Source organism: Suncus etruscus, chromosome 5 (genome assembly GCF_024139225.1).
Source record: "Suncus etruscus isolate mSunEtr1 chromosome 5, mSunEtr1.pri.cur, whole genome shotgun sequence".
Taxonomy (NCBI): Eukaryota; Metazoa; Chordata; class Mammalia; order Eulipotyphla; family Soricidae; genus Suncus; species Suncus etruscus.
Window position 1 is genome coordinate 115,977,351 of NC_064852.1, and position 20,737 is coordinate 115,998,087.

At 38.7% G+C, this 20,737-nt stretch overlaps 1 protein-coding gene and 1 pseudogene across 1 annotated transcript in view; both read right to left on the minus strand.

Moving 5' to 3' along the window:
• NBEAL1 (neurobeachin like 1) overlaps nucleotides 1–20,737 on the minus strand; it is a 185,556-nt gene that overhangs the window by 50,499 nt on the left and 114,320 nt on the right. The window contains exons 26-37 of the mRNA XM_049773321.1: nucleotides 20,596–20,684; nucleotides 17,841–18,401; nucleotides 17,253–17,428; nucleotides 15,972–16,125; nucleotides 15,520–15,648; nucleotides 11,235–11,540; nucleotides 11,000–11,149; nucleotides 8,987–9,144; nucleotides 7,239–7,363; nucleotides 5,927–6,053; nucleotides 2,980–3,128; nucleotides 1,061–1,194 (exon numbers count right to left, since the gene is read on the minus strand). Of these exons, the coding sequence (XP_049629278.1) occupies nucleotides 1,061–1,194; nucleotides 2,980–3,128; nucleotides 5,927–6,053; nucleotides 7,239–7,363; nucleotides 8,987–9,144; nucleotides 11,000–11,149; nucleotides 11,235–11,540; nucleotides 15,520–15,648; nucleotides 15,972–16,125; nucleotides 17,253–17,428; nucleotides 17,841–18,401; nucleotides 20,596–20,684 (2,258 nt within the window). The remainder of the gene's footprint in view (nucleotides 1–1,060; nucleotides 1,195–2,979; nucleotides 3,129–5,926; nucleotides 6,054–7,238; nucleotides 7,364–8,986; nucleotides 9,145–10,999; nucleotides 11,150–11,234; nucleotides 11,541–15,519; nucleotides 15,649–15,971; nucleotides 16,126–17,252; nucleotides 17,429–17,840; nucleotides 18,402–20,595; nucleotides 20,685–20,737) is intronic.
• Nucleotides 6,127–6,223, minus strand: LOC126009887 (uncharacterized; annotated as a pseudogene).

Sequence of the window (20,737 nt, forward strand, 5' to 3'; positions counted from 1 at the left end):
TATACTCTGCTCCTAAAATAGATGCCTCAGTCCAGTGATTTTAGAAATAAGAATATAGAGGATACTCCTAGAGCTGCTTGGCTCAGAGGAGCTGGGGTGACCAGGCTACACCCAGTGGTGCAAATCCTGGGCAATACCCAGGATTCTTGCATGCATGCAAGCCATCCACTACATCTCTTGTGACTATCTGAATATCCCCTACAAATTAAAAAAAAATATTGTTATGACCAGCAGCACTCATATCTTAATCTTGGAAGGATTTAATTTTTTTGACAAAGCAGTATATGACAGGAGCAATAGTACAGCAGCAACAGCTAGGGTGTTTGCCTTGCATAGGGCTGACCCATATTTGACCCCTAAATTCTATATGGTCTCCAAAGCACTGCCAGGAATTCAGGATTCCTGAGCACAAAGCGATGAAAAAATATCTGAATACCACCATGTATGTATATCTCCCTCTTCCCACTAAAAAAGAACAGTATATAATGTTTCTCTATTTAGTTCAATAGCTGGCATATATTTTCTTTTTTTTTTTTTTTAGGGGGAGGGTGGGTCATACCCAGCGATGCTTAGGGGTTACTCCTGGCTTTGCACTCAGAAATCACTCCTGGAAGGCTAGGGGACAATATAGGATGCCCAGAATCAAACCAGGGTAAAAATAAATGCTTCATAAATAGCCAAGTGAAATATGTGTATTTCTAGATCTCAAGACAGGAGTTTGGGATAGGAAGTTTTGAGGCTGGATACGTGCAAGTCAAATGCCCTATCACTGTGCTATCACTCCGATGCCAAGGCATGTATTTTCTTTCTTTTTTTTTGGGGGGGGGGAACACCCAGTGATGCTCAGGAGTTACTCCTGGCTACATGCTCAGAAATTGTTCCTGGCTCAAAGGACAATATGGGACGCCGGGGATCAAACCTGTGTCCATCCTGGGATTGCTGCATGCAAGGCAAATACCCAACTGTTGTTGTGCTATTGGTCCGGCCCCAAGGCATGTATTTTCAACTAGAACTTTCAACTAGAACTCTGGGGCTTCCAGAAAAAATAGCACCTACGTACCTCTTTTTTGAAATTCAGAAAGTAGTTAGTTTGGTCAACGTGAAAAATCTCAAGGGCCGACCTCCTCAAGTTGTACCGCCTCAGGTGAATCTCCCGAACTTGAGAATGAGGCCATTTGAAATCAAAGCCTACTCCTGCAAAACCAAAGAAATAGTACAACTGAGGGCCACCTAAAGCAGCCATTTTCACAGCAGGCAATACCATCCATAAAGGGGGAGAGATGGGATGTGGGAGTAATATGGAAGGGGATAAGAAGTAGCCTCAAGGTAGCTCATGAAGGTAAGGCATTTGCCTTTTGTGGAGAAGGTCGTTGGTTCAAATCCCAGCATCTCATATGGTCCCTGAGCCTGCCAGGGGCAATTTCTGAGCCTGGAGCCAGGAGTGACCCCTGAGCAGTGCCGGGTTTGACCCAAAAAAAAACCAAAAAAAAAAAAAAAAAAAAGAAGTAGCCTCAAGTGCAATTGGCGGAGGGTGCTTTATGTTTGTTCACATAAGAAGGGAGATTTCTGGAAGGGAAGCTGAGTGATTTTCTCTGAAAAGGTGGCAAAATAAATTGGGAGCCTCTGATCTGGAGTTACTCATGCCATAGAAAATACTCCCTAGTTCCTGGCAGAAACAACACGTAGGAGAAAGGAATTCAATTTCTATATCAGAAAAAGTTTCTTAAGTTTACTGGATATTTAGGTTTCCCTTAAAACTCCTACAAGGAGTTGAGAATAAAAATTAGTAGTAGAGCATATACCTTCCATGTATGAGGCTGTGCATTAGATCCCTAGCAAAACAAAAACAAAAACAAAAACAAAGCAAAAACAATAACTCAATTATAAAATTCTTTATTTTTTGGGGGGGGGGCCATACCTGTTTGACGCTCAGGGATTACTCCTGGCTATGCACTCAGAAATTGCTCCTGGCTTGAGGGGACCATATGGGATGCCGGGGGATCGAACCGCGGTCTGTCCTACGCTAGCGCTTGCAAGGCAGACACCTTACCTCTAGCGCCACCTTCCAGGCCCCTCAATTATAAAATTCTACAGGTACCCTACTTCTTTTCCAAATATTTCCTTACATTTCCCAACCTCTCAGACCTCCATTCTTCTTTTATTTTGTGCACTGCAGGGATTGAACTTGGAAGTTTGAGGCATGCAAGGCTCTATTGCTAAGCCTGACTCATGTCTTAGAAACACTTTTTTTTTTAATATTCCCTTTATGTTGGTATCTTAGGTTTAAATGAGTCTTTATTATAAGATAAAGAAAAGTTTACAAAAATACATACAAATAAAACTAAGATTGTATAACAAGTTTATATCAAACTCTTTTAGCAAAAAATAATACTGAAAAAAAAAAACAATGATGAAAAAAGCATCCTCTTCAACATTTTTTGGGGGGGCTTTTTTGGACCACATTCATGACACTCAGGGGTTACTCCTGGATCTATGCTCAGAAATCGCTCCTGACAGGCTCCGGGAACCATATGGAATGCTGGGATTCGAACTACCATCCTTCTGCATGCAAGGCAAATGCCCTACATCCATGCTATCTCTCTGTCCTCTCAGAAGTGTCTGTTCATTTCCTGTACCCTTTTTTTTTTTTTTTGGTCACACCTGGTGACGTTCAGGGGTTATTCCTGGCTATGCACTCAGAAATTGCTCCTGGCTTGGGGGACCATATGGGACGCTGGGGGATCGAACCGCAGTCCATCCTAGGCGAGCATGCACAAGGCAGATGCCTTACTGCTTGCACCACTGCTCTGGCCCCTTCAACATACTACTGAATGATACCATTAGCCACAACTCACTTTCATTTCTCCCTTTATATAAATATCCCCTAATTGGATCCATTTGCTTTCTTCTCATTAATGGATGAGAAACTGGATACTCAACTATCAGAAAAACAGAAATGATTCTCCCTGAACACCTCACCATCTTCTTTCTCAAAGCTGCCATCATGGAAGTAAATGTGCTGAGTAGTGATTTCCAATCTGCCTGGAATTATGTCAATTATTGTAATAAGTTCACAGTCTTCTGATAGCACCAATTTTTCTTTTTGATCCTGTTCTTCTTTCTCATCACTGTAAAATTAAAAAGCTAATAAGCAAAATGGTTCTAGCAATAAGCTAGAGATCTATAAAATTAGAATTCAATTTATTAAAATATTCCATAGAAGATGAAATTAGATACTGTTCAAATATCCCTAGGATCTACTAACTCAGTTTCAAGGAAAATGTTTTATTTATTTATGCTTATTTATTAAAAATAGTGAATTATTTTACTACAATCAAAAGATATTTAAAAAATGTAATAACACAAATCATGTCATTTTAGTTCTAGTTTGGGAGACATTAACACAGGAATATATAAACTGTGAATAAAAGACCATATCATTGGAGATTATGTGAAATAATTACAACTTCTATGATTTTTTTTTTTTTGTTTTTGGGTCACACCCAGCAGTGCTCAGGGGTTATTCCTGGCTCCATGTTCAGAAATTGCTCCTGGCAGGCACGGGGTACCATATGGGGCGCTGGGATTCGAACCGATGACCTCCTGCATGAAAGGCAAACGCCTTACCTCCATGCTATCTCTCCGGCCCCAACTTCTATGATTTTTATTTCATTTTGTGTTCTGGTGAAGAGGATTATCTTATATATAAATGGGAGACAGCCTTATGTATGTGAAGCACACTCTGTCAGAATCCTGACTGAATCTGAATGAGGCTGTAGAATGATAACTTTTAGGAACAATTCAAAATACATTCCTATCATCAAAGAGCTGCAACTACCATATTTATTTCAAGAGAAGCCATATTCTATTAGGGGTTTTTATTTTATTAATCAATTGATTTAACTTTTTAACTTGTAATGTTAAAACCTCAGCAGGCAGTTCTGTAGTATAGAGATTGGTAGTAGTATCATATTACTGAGAATACCTTTAGAAGAAGTTATACTCCTAAAGGTACTTAAGGACTATAGCAATCCTTGCTTATTTAAAAATATGGGGTTACCAGCATTACATCTTTGTGGTGCTTTGGTGCTATGTGGTACTGGGGACCAATCTCAAGGTCTCAGCTCATGCAAGGCACGAGCTCTAGCACTTGATCCATATCTCCATCCCCTTGGAAGACTGTATTGTGCTTATTGGAGGGAGTATCTAAAGAAACAGTAGTGAAGCACCATATCCTCAGGTATTTTCTTTTTTTTTTTTTTGGTTTTTGGGTCACACCCGGCACCACTCAGGGGTTACTCCTGGCTCTACACACAGAAATCGCTCCTGGCAGGCTCGGGGGACCATATGGGATGCTGGGATTTGAACCACCATCCTTCTGCATGCAAGGCAAATGCACTACCTCCATGTTATCTCTCCAGCCCCATATCCTCAGGTATTTTCATTGACCTGTTAGGTGGATTAGTTGAGAACTATAAATGGTGGCCCCCAGTTCCTGAACATAACTTGGGAAGTGCCCAAGACAACCACACCCCAAAAAATAAAGCTAACCCATTAAAAAAAAGTAAAAACATAAAAATGTTTTGCTGAGTAAAATTAGTCAGAGGGAGAGAGACCACCACAAAATGATCTCTCTCGTATGCCAGATATAAAGAAATAATGATAGAATAACAAATACCCAAAGACTATGGAAACCAAGAACATGAGAACTGGTGTTCAGTGGGAAACAAGCCTCTAGAGGGAGCAGGGAGGGGTCAGAGTCTGTAAAGGAAGGAAACATTCAACCAGGACGAAGGGGTTACAGAAGGGGGAGCGGGGAATTTATCTATGAAGCCCTATACTATATTGTACTATAAACCACAGTGCAAAACTTTACATATGTGTGTGTGTGTAAAATTTCCTCTCAGAGAGACACACTGTTAAGTGGGATAAAATAGAAGTGTAGGGGACACATTGGTGAAGAGAACCACTTCTCTCCACACAGGTGAAGGGATTCGTGTGAAATAGTGTATGGCCAAAACCCAATCATAGATAACTTTGTCATTTCATGGTGACTAAATCTTTTTTTGGGGGGGCCACATCTGCAGCGTTTAGGGATTACTCTTGGCTCTGTGCTCAGAAATCACTCCTGGCAGGTGCAGGGGACCATATGAGATGCTGGGGATAGAACCTGGGTTGGCCATGTGCAAGGCAAATAATCTACCTTCTGTGCTATCGCTTTGGCCCTTCATGGTAACTAAATCTTAAAAATAAACTATTTTTAAATGTTTTTCTGGATAATAAAATTACAATATTTATAGTGATTAAGAAGAATAATATTAGAAAAACAATATTACTCTGAAGGTTATTTATATATAAAAAAAGTGTTTTGGTTTTTGAACTTAAATGAATTTGACTCAAAATCAAAGAGAGGCTAAATGATCAACCAAAAATTGCTGTAATATCTATATTTTCCTAAAATATCAAGGAAATGGGCCCGGAGAGATAGCACAGCGGCGTTTGCCTTGCAAGCAGCCTATCCAGGACCAAAGGTGGTTGGTTCGAATCCCGGTGTCCCATATGGTCCCCCGTGCCTACCAGGAGCTACTTCTGAGCAGACAGCCAGGAGTAACCCCTGAGCACCGCCGGGTATGGCCCAAAAAAAAAACAAAAAAAAAAATCAAGGAAATTTTAAAAAACTATTAAAACCATATGCTTAAAAATCTTGCTCATGCCAAATAGTATCAAAGCGTATATATGTATATATAAACATGGAAAGTCATTACTACATATATATAAATAGGTGAGAAACTCCTACCAGTTGGCATAGCACTATTAGATCCCCACCACACATTATGTTCAAGTTTCAAGTAACTATTTTCCAAAATTTTACAATCCATTCTTCACAACAAAAATACTTTTAGTTCTTTCAAATCATTGTACATACGTATTTGTTCTGGCTGCTAAGTCTTCTTCAGGAAGATCTAATTTATCCTCCTCCATATCACTGACTTTTACTTGTTTCACCACTTCCAAAAGCAGAGAATCATTGGAAGGCTGTGAGGGTTGAATACCTGCATAAAAAAATACCACTTTGAACACAAAATAAAATTAATAACCTCTTTTCAGATAACTGCTAATTATATTAATTTTCCTATGCAAATCTATTTTTTGCGTGTCATCCTTGCACAAGGGCCATGCTAATATCTATCGTTCCAATTTTAGTATATGTGCTTTCAAGCATTTCTATGCAATCTTTGATCATACTTTTCTTCACATTATGTCTTACTGGTTAGTACACTGCCCAAAGAACAAGCAGATACCTATTTTTGTGGGGGAGTTGTTTGTTTTCATTTTTTGGGAGGTCACACTCAGTGATGCTCAGTTGTTATTCCTGGCTCTGCCCTTAGAAATTGCTCCTGGCATGCTGGGGGACCATATGGAATATTGGGGATTGAACCCGGTGAGTCTTGGGTCAGCCAAGTGCAAGGCAAAAGCCTTACCAACTGGGAGATCACGCCAGGCCCATATACTAATTTTATATGTATCAAAGTAATTGAACGCAAGGTGCTTAAGTAGGACAGGTAAAAGACTACGATTTAGTATACACACGACAACCACTATTTTATGATCTATTTTTAAAATAGTAAAGAAAATAAGTCAGTTGATTACATGGGAAGAATTTCCTAAAGAGTTGAAGAAAGTCTAAGATACTGAAGCTTTAGATTTTTATAAAAGATGGATTATTGGGCCAAAGCAATAGTGCAGCGGTAGAGTATTTGCCTTGCACATGGCTGACCCAGAAGGGATCTCAGTTCAATCCCCGGTGTTCCATATGGTCCCCCAAACCAGGAGTGATTTCTGAGCAAATAGCCAGGAATAACCCCTGAGCGTCACTGGGTGTGGCCCAAAAACAAAACATAAAACAAAAAAAAAAATAAGAGATGGATTACTAAGGAAGACACATGGGGTAGACAGAATACTAAATATATTTCATTTTTATTTGTCTATATATGCAAAAGTACAAGGTGACATATTGCACAGTAATTACAATACAATTTCATGACTTTATATTATGCTTTTCTTTAAAAATTATAACCAATCTTAGATTTACTTCAGAGGTAATATATAACCATTTAGATATCAATCATAAGATGTCATTCTTTTGTGAGTAAATAACTGTGAAACAATTCATAAAAACAAACCAAGCCCATCACTATCCTCACCATCTTCAAGAAATAAACAGCCTTTGGACTCACCTAGATTATCTCTCAAAGCACTAGCTTCATCGTGTGTTCTGAAGTTATAATTCGGTATCAATTTTAATCTCATGCGGGAATAATTTTCTACATTAGCTAATTTCCAGTGAATTTCTCTTTGTTTCCTAAGAATATTCACAAGTAATCAGGTAAAATTATATAGCTTATAGTTATAAATATTTGTAGATTAAAAGTAAGAACATACCAGAAAAATTGCATTTGTTTAGCACTTTCCTAAAAGATATAATTATTCAATATTTTATTTTACCCCCAAAATCTTAGAAAATAACAATGCACATCTAATTACTATTAACAGAAGTTCTTAGTTAGCCATAATTATGACTTTATTCCAAATACAGTTTTCAAAATAAAATAATTTCACTACAAGTAAATTTAAGCTGGATCAAAGATTTAAATAAAGCTAAAATGTTTAGAAGAAAAAAAAAGACAGACACAAATCTTCATGAACCTGAATTTAGGAAAAGGCTTCTTACATAGGAAATTAAAAAGACAAGCAACAAAGAACATACTAGGTAATTGACTTCAAAATGAAAACAGTTTTTAGGTTCCCAAAGCAATATTGTTAAGTGAAAAGACAACCTGTATATTTACCAATCTTAGAAAGTCAAACAATCAACATACAAAATATGATTCAGCAGACCAAGAATGACTTATAACAAGTAAATAAGTTATACAATAGTCAAATATTTGTCACCATTAACCCTAGGTCAAAGAGATACAAATCTTAAACTCCATTATAATGAAAAAAGAAAAATAATACTATTGTTGAAGCACTACACAAAAAAGTTGAAAATATCCAAAGCCTATACCTCACAGGTATATAAAACAATCAAAAACAATCTTTATTATTATTTTTTTTTTTGGTTTTTGGGCCACACCCGTTTGACGCTCAGGGGTTACTCCTGGCTATGCGCTCAGAAATCGCCCCTGGCTTCGGGGGACCACATGGGACATCAGGGGATCGAACCTCGGTCCGTCCTACGCGCTTGCAAGGCAGACACCTTACCTCTAGCGCCACCTTCCCGGCCCCCAAAACAATCTTTTATACATTCAACTTTTTGGGGGGAAGGAGGCCCACACCTTAGAGTGCTCAAGGTTTATTATTTGCTCTAAGCCAGTGCTTCTCAATTATTTTCTGTCATGCCCCCTATGAAGAAGAAAACATTTTTTGCACCTCCCGCGCGACTATAAAAGGTATCTTTATTAAAAAAAAAACTTTAACCTGCTAAACAAAATATATAAAATAATTTGAGCTGATTTTTAAATCAGAGGTGATGTCTGGTTAATGGCTACAATGAGCACATTTTGCAATGCACAGCTTTTCAAAGAGGGGTTTGAAGCAGGACACAGCAACTCTCAGCTCCAGAGACAGAGACATAAACACGGGGCTTAGCTTGTTATGACAGTGTTTGCCAAAGTCAAACGTGGCCCCCCTTTACGGAGCCTCGAGCTCCTCCTAGGGAGCGCACCCCACTATTTGAGAACCACTGCTCTAAGCTCAGGGATCATCTATGGCAGGGCTTGAGGATTAATATGGTGCCAGGAATCAAACCTAGTCAGGGGCTCTAAGACACCCTATCTACTGAACTAGTTCTCTGGCTCTATATTTGACATTAAAAAAGAAAGAACCCAAGGAAGAAAACTAGATTGAAAAGGCTATTAACTCAATTAAATTCTACTCCAGAAAAACTATAGATAAATATATATAAGAAACAATATATTCCTACCTTTCAGCCCAAGGCCCTCTTTCACATGTAAGATAGAGCTGTATGGCCTTCCAGTGTCTCAGAGCTGCTAGGTGTTGACTACTAAGTTGTTTGAGCATATTATTATACCTCAAGTTCTCCTGGCGTGCCTTTCGATTAAATGGTACCACGAAAAACTCCTGAAATAAACAATAAATCAAAGCATTAAAGCAGCCATGAGTCCATTTTAATGCCATAATTTAAAAAAGTATTATTACCCACAAGGGGTGTGGGTGGAGAGAGATGGGGTGCATTGGTGGTGGGAATGTTGCACTGGTGAAGAGGGGTTGCTCTTTTTGTGATTGAAATCCAACTACAGTCATGTTTGTAATTGCGGTATTTAAATAAAGATATTTAAAAAATTCTACCCAAAAAAATCACAGTTTAAAAATATGGAAAACTCTTGTCCTCCTCTTTCTGCACCAGTAGCTGCTGCAGACATGCACGATCAGTGAAGAACTGGAAGCTGCAGAAGCTGAAGCGACTCCAGTGTTCTCCAGGGTCAATTTACAACCAAAGGAGGTTATACATATGAATAAACATACATGTTATACGTAGGTTATACAAAACAATCATGTAGATTTGAAGTTCTTGGGCCAGGATAATTCTATTGTGCCTTTTAAAAACATTAATTAGATTAAATAACTTCTTTATTCCAATGAAAATGGGTCTTTCAGGAAGAAGGTAAGATCCCAGTTTGACTGGAATTGCAGTCACTCATTAAGACAGACATGCCTGCACAGCTGGACATGAGGATGAAGACAAATTGATGTGTTCAATAGCGGGAGAGGAGGCCTTGTCTACTCAAGAATAAACCTGCTACTAACCCCAGAACCTATTCCTCCAGACCTGAGGTTCCCGGGCGTAGGCACCTACTGCCCCCTTTCCAGGGAAACAAAAGCAAAGTCATTCATTGAGCTCCCTTGTAGAAAACTACCTTTTAAGAACCCCCAATTGCGTCCCAGGTAATTACTGCCCCCCTGCATGGTTTCAGTACTCCCATATTGGGGTAGAATTGTCCACTTTGGAGAATCTCATATCCAGTAAGACTTTACAACTTAGAAAATCACATTTGATTCTGGTACTTTCTAGATACTACTGTCTAGTTTTTTTTTAACAGTTCTTTATTTTTTCTTCCTTCTTTTTCTGTCTTATATTTAAATTGATATATATATATATGAGCATATTGTATCTTAGATATTCCTTTTTTCAAAATAATCAAGGGACTGGAGAGATAGCATAACAGGTAGGGTGTTTGCCTTGCATGTGGCAGGTTTGATCTCAGGCATCCTATATGGTCCCCAATGTCTACCAGAAGTGAGTTCTGAGTGCAGAGCCAGGAGAAACCAGTGAGTGATGCTGACATGACCCAAAAACCAAAAAATAAAATAAAATGATAAATTATGATTACAGGGAGAAAGCCCAATGGGTTGAGTTCATGCTTTGTATGTGGGAGACCTGGGTTAAATCCCTAATACTACAGGTCCTGAGTACTACTAGAAGCAACCTCAGAGAAGAGCTGAGTGCAGTACTCAAGCACTTCAGATGTAGTTTCCAGAACAAAACAGAAAACCTATTCCTAACCAGGCTCTTACTAAAATATAATGCTTTCACTAGGATTAATATTGCTTTATGAGTATGATGCTACCACATCATAGTAGAACACATACAAAGCCTGATCCAATTTGGGTTTGACTCCTGGCACCTCAAGACAGAGGAGCATCAATAAGTAGTCTCTGAGGCTCTCAAATATTGCTGGGTGTCACTCTGGAGGCTCCTGAACATTTCCAAAGAGCCCTGCTGATGCTCAGCACTGCATGGTCTGAGCAGCAAAGCACCCTTAGAACCTCGCACTAAACTACCAATCCTATAACCCCTAGATCCTTGAGCACAGCTCTCAAGGAGAGCTCCTTCTGGAAAAACAAAACAAAACAAAACAAAGCAAAACCACTTCACAAGAAAATCTAAGTACTGAAAATAGATCATAATTTTTACCTGAAATTTGAGCTTGCTTTCGCCTCCTTCCCGGTCTCGTTTATGCATGTTTACCATTAGAGCCTCATAGCAATCTTTCCAATAAAGCGCCATATTTTCGTGGCCATCAAAAAATGTATGGGTTTCATATTGCTTCATATAAGGTACAATCTTACAAAAAAATACAAAATTCAGTACATACTTTTGTACAGTGACACTTTAGTAAAAATATATCACTTAAAAGGATAAAACTCACATATTTCTCAATGTAAACTTGCCACTCATTTGAACTGCAATATTCTTGAAAATCTTCAAAAAACGAGGAACTTCCATTGGTAAAAGGTAAAGATGGCAGGTGCAAGTTCATGAAGAGAAGCTCATAAATTTTGGAAACCAGGGTGCGTAGGAGAGGAATCAGAAACGAGTAGATTTCTGTATGATCCTTGATTGATTGACTTAGAACATGCTCAAGCTTCCCTAAAATATAACATGCTTCGTTCTGATTTTCAATCACTTTGGTCTGAAGAAGGGCATTTAGCTTAGCAGATGCCACTGCACAAACCTGCAAGAAAATTGGGAAGATAGAGTATAGTCAAGGGGGGCGGAGAGATAGTACAGTGAGTAGGGTGTTTTCCTTGCATGCAACTGATCCAGGAAAGATGGTGGCTTGAATCTCGGCATCCCATATGGTCCCCCGTGCCTGCTGGGGTGGTTTCTGAGCGCAGAGGCAGGAGTAAGCCCTGAGTGTTACTGGGTGTGACCCAAAAAACAAAATAAAGTATAGTAAAGAAGACATTTAGGAATGGCAAAAGTTATCTAGCTCTTTCTGAAGTTATGGGACATGTTAAAATTTACTAATTTAGGAGCTGGAGAGATAGCACAGCGGTAAGGCATTTGTCTTGCACACAGCCAACCCAGAAAGAATGGTGGTTTGAATCTTGGCATCCCATATGGTCCCCTGAGCCTGCCAGGAGTGATTTCTAAGCACAGTGCCAGGAGTAACACCTGAGCGCCTTCGGGTGTGACCCAAAAACCAAAAAATAAAAATTTAATTTAATTTAATTTACTCATTTGTTTTGGGTGCTACTGATTGAAACCAGGGCCTCATAGATATGAAGCATGCTTAATATTCCCAACCTATATCCTGAGACACTCCTTTAAAATAAAAATTACTTAAAATAACTTTTGTTTAATTTTGATAAACAAAAATTTTGTGGTAAGGCTGGAGAGATAGCATGGAGGGAAGGCATTTGCCTTGCATGCAGAAGGATGGTGGTTCAAATTCCGGTATCCCAAATGGTCCCCCAAGCCTGCAGGAGAGATTTCTGAGCATAGAGCCAGGAGTAACCCCTGAGGATTATATGATGGGTCCTTTAGAATAGAGGAACTCCAAAAAAAGTAACTCGAAGTATGTCATACTCAGACCAAACTTAACCAAGGAGACACTTTTTTACTCTTAAATTATTACTATGAAAGCTTTTCTTTTCTTTTTTGTGTTTCTTTTTGTTGTCGTTTTGGGGTCATACCAGGTGATGATCCTGCGCTATTCCTGGCTCGAATTCAGGAATTATCCCTGGTGGTGCTGGGGGGGACCACATGAAATGCCAATGATCAAACCCAGGTAAGTCGCATGCAAGGCAAGTGCCTTATCTGCTGTGCTATTGCTCTGGTCAGGAAAGTTTTCTATCCTTAGTTTTTCCTCTCCTTCAATTTGGTCTTTGAGAAATTTTTCTTTAGTTTTTTTTTTTTTTTTTGGTTTTTGGGTCACACCCGGCAGTGCTCAGGGGTTATTCCTGGCTCCAGACTCAGAAATTGCTCCTGGCAGGCACGGGGGACCATATGGGACGCCGGGATTCGAACCGATGACCTCCTGCATGAATGGCAAACACCTTACCTCCATGCTATCTCTCCGGCCCCCTTTAGTTTTTTTTTATTATAAATTATCTTTATTTAAACACTGTGATTACAAATATAATTGTAGTTGTATGATTACAGTCATGTAAAGAACACCCCCCTTCACCAGTGCAGGATTCCCACCACCAATTTCCCAAATCTATCTACTCCCCACCCCACCCACACCTGTACTCGAGACAGGCTTTCTTTTTCCCTCATTCATTCACATTGTTATGATAGTTTTCAGTGTAGTTATTTCTCTAACTGCACTCATCACTCTATGTGGTGAACTTCATGTCATGAGCTGCACCTACTGAGAAGATAGGGGGAAATAAGGGTTGGGACTGAGGCAGTAAAATATTAGAAATGAGATTTGTAGGGCAGTATCAAGTCACAAGATGGATGTTATGGATATATAAAATATATGCATACAATACTATCAATAGGAAAAAAAGGAGAAAAAAATTCCAGTGACTGTCCCAACATAAACCAGTAATAAAACGTCCTCCCAAAGTGCATTTCCATTAGTGTAGGGAGAGGTAGGGGGGAAGCCTGAGGATCACTAAGAGTCCACCTGAACCCACTTCTGGCCATCTGAGCTGGCACCCAGGGAAGGCCTGGAGTCAGGGGAAAAAGACAAGGATGGCTGGGGGCCTACCAAGCCTCCCAGCACTCCCCAGGCCAGGGAGAAGGGCTCTGGTATGGGGCCTCCCCAAACCCCATACCTGGCAAGAGCTGGTCTCCAGAATCAAAGAGGAAACCAGAGGCCAGATGTCTGCCCACCCTCCTCCCCATGCACCTCCCTACTGGAGTACGGAGGGAGGGGGGAAGCCTGAGGACCACTAAGAGTCCACCTGAGCCCACTTCTGGCCATCTGAGCTGGCACCCAGGGAAGGCCTGGTGTCAGGGGGAAAAGACAAGGATGGCTGGGGGCCTGCCAAGCCTCCCAGCACTCCCCAGGCCAGGGAGAAGTGCTCCGGTATGGGGCCTCCCCAAACCCCATACCTGGCAAGAGCTGGTCTCCAGAATCAAAGAGGAAACCAGAGGCCAGATGTCTGCCCACCCTCCTCCCCATGCAACTCCCCCCTGGAGTACAAAGGGAGGGGGGAAGCCTGAGGACCACTAAGAGTCCACCTGAGCCCACTTCTGGCCATCTGAGCTGGCACCCAGGGAAGGTCTGGAGTCAGGGGGAAAAGACAAGGACAGTTGGGGGCCTGCCAAGCCTCCCAGCAATTTTTCTTTAGATTTTAATCAAACCCGAGGCCCCTAGCCCCTCAATTTAGTATTTGACTCTAACTAAAGCAGATAAATTCAAATAGAAGTCAACAAATATTAAGGAAGAAAGTCATTAAATTCCATCATCATAAACCACCCCCAAATAAACAAATGAAATAATGTAATTTGCTGCAACATGGATGGAATTAGAAGATATCATTTTAAGTAGAGTAAACCAGAAAAAGGATAAACACAGGTGACATTTCTTATATGTGGTATTTAAAATAACTAGATGAAGGGAAGCAATGATTTAGAAGGGGAGATACCTAGTCATCCTTGGCCCTACAGTACAGTACAGGAAAGTAGAGTGGAGGGAAGTGGGAGAAAGACAGACAAGAAATAGAGGGTAAGTAAAAAAGGGACACAGTTTATCAGTGTTGTTAAAGAATGGTAGACCTAAATATCCAAACTGCAGTCAACTACACATTGAAATATTAAATTAGACCCCTGAAATACTATAGTATTTAAACCAATAATAAATGATAACAGTTTAGAAAGAAGTTATTTCCTAAATGCACATTTAATCCTTTGTTCTAATACCTGAGCATAATGCTATCACATGGTATTCCATTAGTGTTTGAGACTGTATTAAAGAAATAGGAGGTAGAATATAAAAATTATTCATTAATGAAGTAACAGAAAAAGATTTTGAAAGGACAATTAAAGAATAAGTTTCCTGGGGACAAGGATGTACTTTAGGGGCAGAGATCAACCTTTGACATAGGTCCTGTGCCCAATCCCTAGCAACTCTCTCTCTTTCTTTCTCTCTCTTCTCTTTCTTTTCTCTCTTTCTCTCTCTCTCTAGCAATTCTCTCTCTGTCATATAAATACATACACAAAATAATCATTTTACTCAACTACAAATCTGGAAAATAAAAAGGCCTATACAGGCTAACTAGACTAACTATGCAAATCTAAGTGATCTGAACAATGCCTTCAAATATAAATTCTTTTAAAAGAAACCCTAGGGCCTGGAGAGATAGCACAGCAGCGTTTGCCTTGCAAGCAGCCAATCCAGGACCAAAGGTGGTTGGTTCGAATCCCGGTGTCCCATATGGTCCCCCGTGCCTGCCAGGAGCTATTTCTGAGCAGACAGCCAGGAGTAACCCCTGAGCACCGCCGGGTGTGGCCCCCCCCCAAAAAAAAAGAAACCCTTATAGTACACTGAGTCATACGTATCAGGAATAACCAATTAGGTAGCTGACTTTCAAATTTATTTTTAATATTACAAAACAAATACTAAAGCAAAGCTATAAACAATTTTGGAATTGTAAAAAAAATGAATAGTGAAAGCATACTATCATTTAGTTATCATACTATTCATTCACTACATGCAAGAACATAAAATAACGCAAAAATAAAAATGGACAAACCTGTAAATTACTTCTTTCAATGAATCCAAGAAGCAACTTTACTTGAATCTGAGAGAGTTTTATCCATTCTGGACTTTCAGAATACCAAACGGACAGATTATCAAAGAGCAGACTCATATCTTCTAACAGCTATCACAAAGAAAAATTTGGAAGATTAAAGTTTTAATCACCTATAGTTAATGAGGATTTTTTTAACAACTAGTAAAACAAAAAAATAAAAAACAAATAGCAAAACAAATCTTAATTATTTCAACTATTTTTTTACTTTTACTGAACAAAGGTTATGTACAGTAGGTATATGTCAAAAGAATTATCTAAGCAATGGCTGACAAAATTTCTAATAATCACAACATGCCCGGTTTTGTTTAATGTTTTGAAAAGCCAGTAACAACATTTCTTTATTGAAGGTCCTTAATTATCCAAAAATTCGTTTCAAAGAGATATTATTGTACCTTCTCAGTCCACATATTTGCATTAACAAGCCCTTCTGACTGTAGAAAGTCCTGTATGATCAACATGAGTCGAAAGGCATTTTCAGCAGTTACTGGGTTAGCTTTTGCTTCTCTGTTTTCTGTGACTGCCCATTCCAACATCTTCTGTAGCAAACTAGGTGTAAAACAAAGTCCTCTTAAAGCCATTTTAAGTAGAAAAGTAGAACAATAACAAATAACAAACCAATTAATTAAATATTATTATCCTATTTTTAGCAACTTCATTCCAAAAATCACTAGCAGGTATTACAAGATAATGAATGGAACTGAATAAAAATTAAATCTCTTGAATATTTTTTTTTTGTTTTTTTTTTTTTTGTTTTTGTTTTTTTTTTTTTTTGGTTTTTGGGCCACACCCGGCGGTGCTCAGGGGTTACTCCTGGCTGTCTGCTCAGAAATAGCTCCTGGCAGGCACGGGGGACCATATGGGACACCGGGATTCGAACCAACCAACTTAGGTCCAGGATTGGCTGTTTGCAAGGCAAACGCCGCTGTGCTATCTCTCCGGGCCCAAATCTCTTGAATATTTATCTTTAATCTCCTACTCCTAAAAGGCAAGTAAGTTACTTGCTTTGTTTGACTATATAAAGCCCATAAAAATAATTCAAATTCTAGTTACCATAAGATATTTAAAGTCTCGGGGCCGGGAAGGTGGCGCTAGAGGTAAGGTGTCTGCCTTACAAGCGCTAGCCAAGGAAAGGAACACGGTTCGATCCCCCAGCGTCCCATATGGTCCCCCCAAGCCAGGGGCGATTTCTGAGCACATAGCCAGGAGTAACCCCTGAGCATCAAACGGGTGTGGCCCAAAAACCAAAAAAAAAAAAAAAAAAAAAAAAAAGATATTTAAAGTCTCTTTGAAGCTGAAATTAGGAAGGTTAGGTAAGAAAGCTGTATATGTCTTACAGAGTTACTCTTACCTGGAACCACAATTTTTATTTTCATAAAAATACTATTCTCTAAGCAAGAAAACACTCAATTTTTGGAAAGAATGTAAAATATAATGTAGCAAGTTGTGCAGAAGTTGTAGAAAACCATTTCAACAGCAAGGTATTGTAATTCAATCCCAATTAATTTGTGACTGAAATCTCTTCATAAGAGGAATTCGTTTTGGTTTCTCTCTCTATTCAACAAACTGGAAATAGGTTGAGTTCACAGCTTATCTTTCTCTCACCATTAAATACTAAATAAATATTCAATGTCTGCTCTAAAAGGGGAAGGAAAAATTACTAATTGAATGCTTACATCAGTTTTATTTCATCTGATGGTTGAATTAGTTCATTGGATATTCCTGGTTTCGATAGTGCTGAAAACACTTGGCCCCGTTCAATCCAAGTATCATCATCAGACTTTTCTAGTCCCTTATTCATTACAAGGTTCAAAATATTTGTCAGCAATTGAAGAAGTTCCTCTTCATATTTCTAGATTTATATATTAAAAAATAGCATAAAAAAGAGTAGTATCAAGCTATTGGATGGTGTTAAAAGCAAATAATAAAAATTATTACACATCCTAGTGGTAGTCATTTGTATGCCATAAATTAATAATTATTAATTAATAATTAATATATTTATAATGTATCTTATGAACATGAAACAACTATACAGATCTTAGAGATAAAACATAAATAAAACATTGGGCTTTGCTCTCAAGACATTCAGTATTTATTTACCATCTTTAGTCTTCTAAAATCTTAGTGCAAATATGAGAATAAAATATGAATGTCATATGTCATATGAAGTTAATGATTATTCATATCACTGAAAGTTAGAAGTATATAACATATCTGAAAATTTAAAATTTTAAAGCATTTGAACTAATGAGGAATTTTACCTGTTGGCATTCAAGTAAAGAGAAATCATCACTTAGGTCCTGGTCATTTGTGCTGCTGCCTTCTTTGTCAGACTGCACCAAAAAGGATTTAGTTGATTCCACAGGGGATGGGGTACTAGGGAGGCTCTCTGGCAGGTGACTTCCACCATCATTCAGCTCACAGGAGTCAATTTCACTGAGGTCTAGACTCAGATGGGAATGATGATTTTGCCAGAACTCCTGATGCTCTGACCTGAAAGACAGCTCTCCCACTGAGCTCTCTTCTGGAAACAGGACGTTTGATTCCAAAGATTGTCTGTCCTCCAAATTCCACTGATCTGCAGACATACGAGTGGTGGCAAATGAGTTTTTTTCATTTCTCTTTTCATCCAAGTTCTTCATATCTTCTGGTGAGATGTTTTTATCATAATCTTTCATCAAAACACCCTTACTATGTTTATGAAGTGAAGTGCCATTTTCAAAGTTTGCTTTTAGGAAGAGTCTAATTAAAGTGTCCTGCCAGCCTACTTGCTGAGATATTTGGTGTGCTGCATCTGGCTGGGTCTGTAAGATCTGTAAAACCTGCAAAGAGATTAACCAAACAGATGTCAAAAAGTGGACAGTACTTTATGTCAATAACAACTGGTTATTTTCAATGACAAAGTCAATTTAATGAGAAATGCAGAAAGTTTATTACTAAAATAATCTTATTCTTCTAGATTAAGGGAAAATCCAGGTTCAAAAACAATGTTCTTGACCTGCTTGGGCAATCCCAAAAAAGAAGAAATGATTTGTGAGGCTTAGCAAATAGCTCAGCAATGGAGCACTTGCTTTACATGAGACAGGCCTGGGGTTCAATCTCCAGCACTGTAGAGAAAAAGCATAAAAATTATGAACACAGGGGCTGGAGCAGTGGCATAAGTGGTAGGGATTTGTCTTGTACATGGTAACCAAGGACAAATGATCTCCTGGCATCCCATATGGTTCCCCAAGCCAGGAGTGATTTCTGAGTGCATAGCCAGGTGTAACCCCTGAGCATCACTGGGTATGGCCCAAAACAAACAAAATATTACATTTTGACAGTTCAAATACAATAAGTGAATCATGTTCCATTGATGTATTACTACAAATAGGTAAAAATATACATTTTAAAAATAAGTGTTTGTAAATTAGAAGCATTTTTTGCGGGGGGGGGGGGGGCATCAGGGGTTACTCCTGGCTATGCACTCAGAAATCGCTCCTGGCTAGGGGGACTATATGGAATGCTGGAGATCAACCGAAGGTCTGTCCTGGGTCAGCTACATGCAAGGCAAACGTGCTACCGCTGTGCTATCACACCAACCCCAAGTTAGAAGCTTTTTTTTTTTAATTTTTATTTTTTTGTTTTTTGTTTTTTGGGCCACACCCGGCGGTGTTCAGGGGTTTACTCCTGGCTGTCTGCTCAGAAATAGCTCCTGGCAGGCACAGGGACCATATGGGACACCAAGATTCGAACCAGCCACCTTTGGTCCTGGATCGGCTGCTTACAAGGCAAACGCCGCTGTGCTATCCGTCCAGGCCCCAAGTTAGAAGCTTTTAAACATTTATTAACATCATGAAATAGGGAGACTAAATGGTCATGAGAACCAGATGCTTAATGAACAGATTTAAAAATTATATAACTATTATACAAAATGACTTATTATCCAGACTATTGACAAAAAAATACAACATAATTAGGGATTAAAATTGGTATTTGTGGGCTGGAAAGATAGCACAGTGGTAGGGCGTTTGTCTTGCAAGCGCTGACCCAGGACCACTGGTGGTTCAAATCCTGGCATCCCATAGGGTCCCCCTTGTCCGCCAGGAGCAATTTCTGAGCAGAGAGCCAGGAATAACCCCGAAGCACCACCAGGTGTGGTTCCCCCCCCAAAAAAATTGGTATTGTTTGTTTTAGGGTCACACCCAGTACTGTTCAGGGGTTATGCCTGGCTCTGCACTCAGAAATCGACCCTGGCAGTGCTCAGACAATTATATGGCACAGGGATTAACGCAGGGTCAGCACATGCCAGGTAGTCATTCACTGTGCTATCACTCTGGCTCCAGGATTAAAAAAAAAAAGTTTTTTTAAACAAAGAAACAAGCTAGTAGTTATCAGGAGAGAAGGTCATAACTAGGAAAAAACACACAGGAATATTTTTTTGACTTACTTAAAAAGTTAAATTGCTGCATTGATGGCAAACCATTATTTGAAGACTTAAAGAGAAAGTTTTCCCACATACTTTAAAAGGTACAGAAAATCTAATATATAAATTAGAAATATTCATTATTAAAAAAAGAAATATTCATTATTATTGAAAATATTTGATAACAAAACTATTTCCTGGCAATACAATTTTTACACTGGTAAATGCATATTTCAATTGGAAAAATATGATAAAGAACTAATAATAAGAGCCGAAGCAATAGCACAGCAGGTAGGGCACTTACCTTGCATTTGGCTGACCTATATTTTATCTCATATAATTCCATGAATCTGCCAGGAGTAGTTCCTGAGTGCAGAGCCAGGAGTAACACCTGAGCACTGCCAGATGTGCCCCCCCAGGAAAAGAACTAATAATAAGTTCATACGCTAATTTCTTATAATAAAAAGTTATTTTTTTGAAAAAAAATTATGAAATAATGTGATTTATAAAATAAAGACAATACTTATATTTTGTATTAAATAATCAAGTTGCTCAAATAGTTCACTTTATAATAATGCCATTTTAAGATTATTTCTTAAAAAATTACTAACCTTTCTGCAGATGAAAACTCTGAGATTTATATGTGCTTTATGAGCTATATATATCACAGACAATAGATCTTTGAAATTAATAGCAGGATCTATGGTAAGGAAATAAAAATAAAATATTAAAATTAAGTTAATTAATATAATT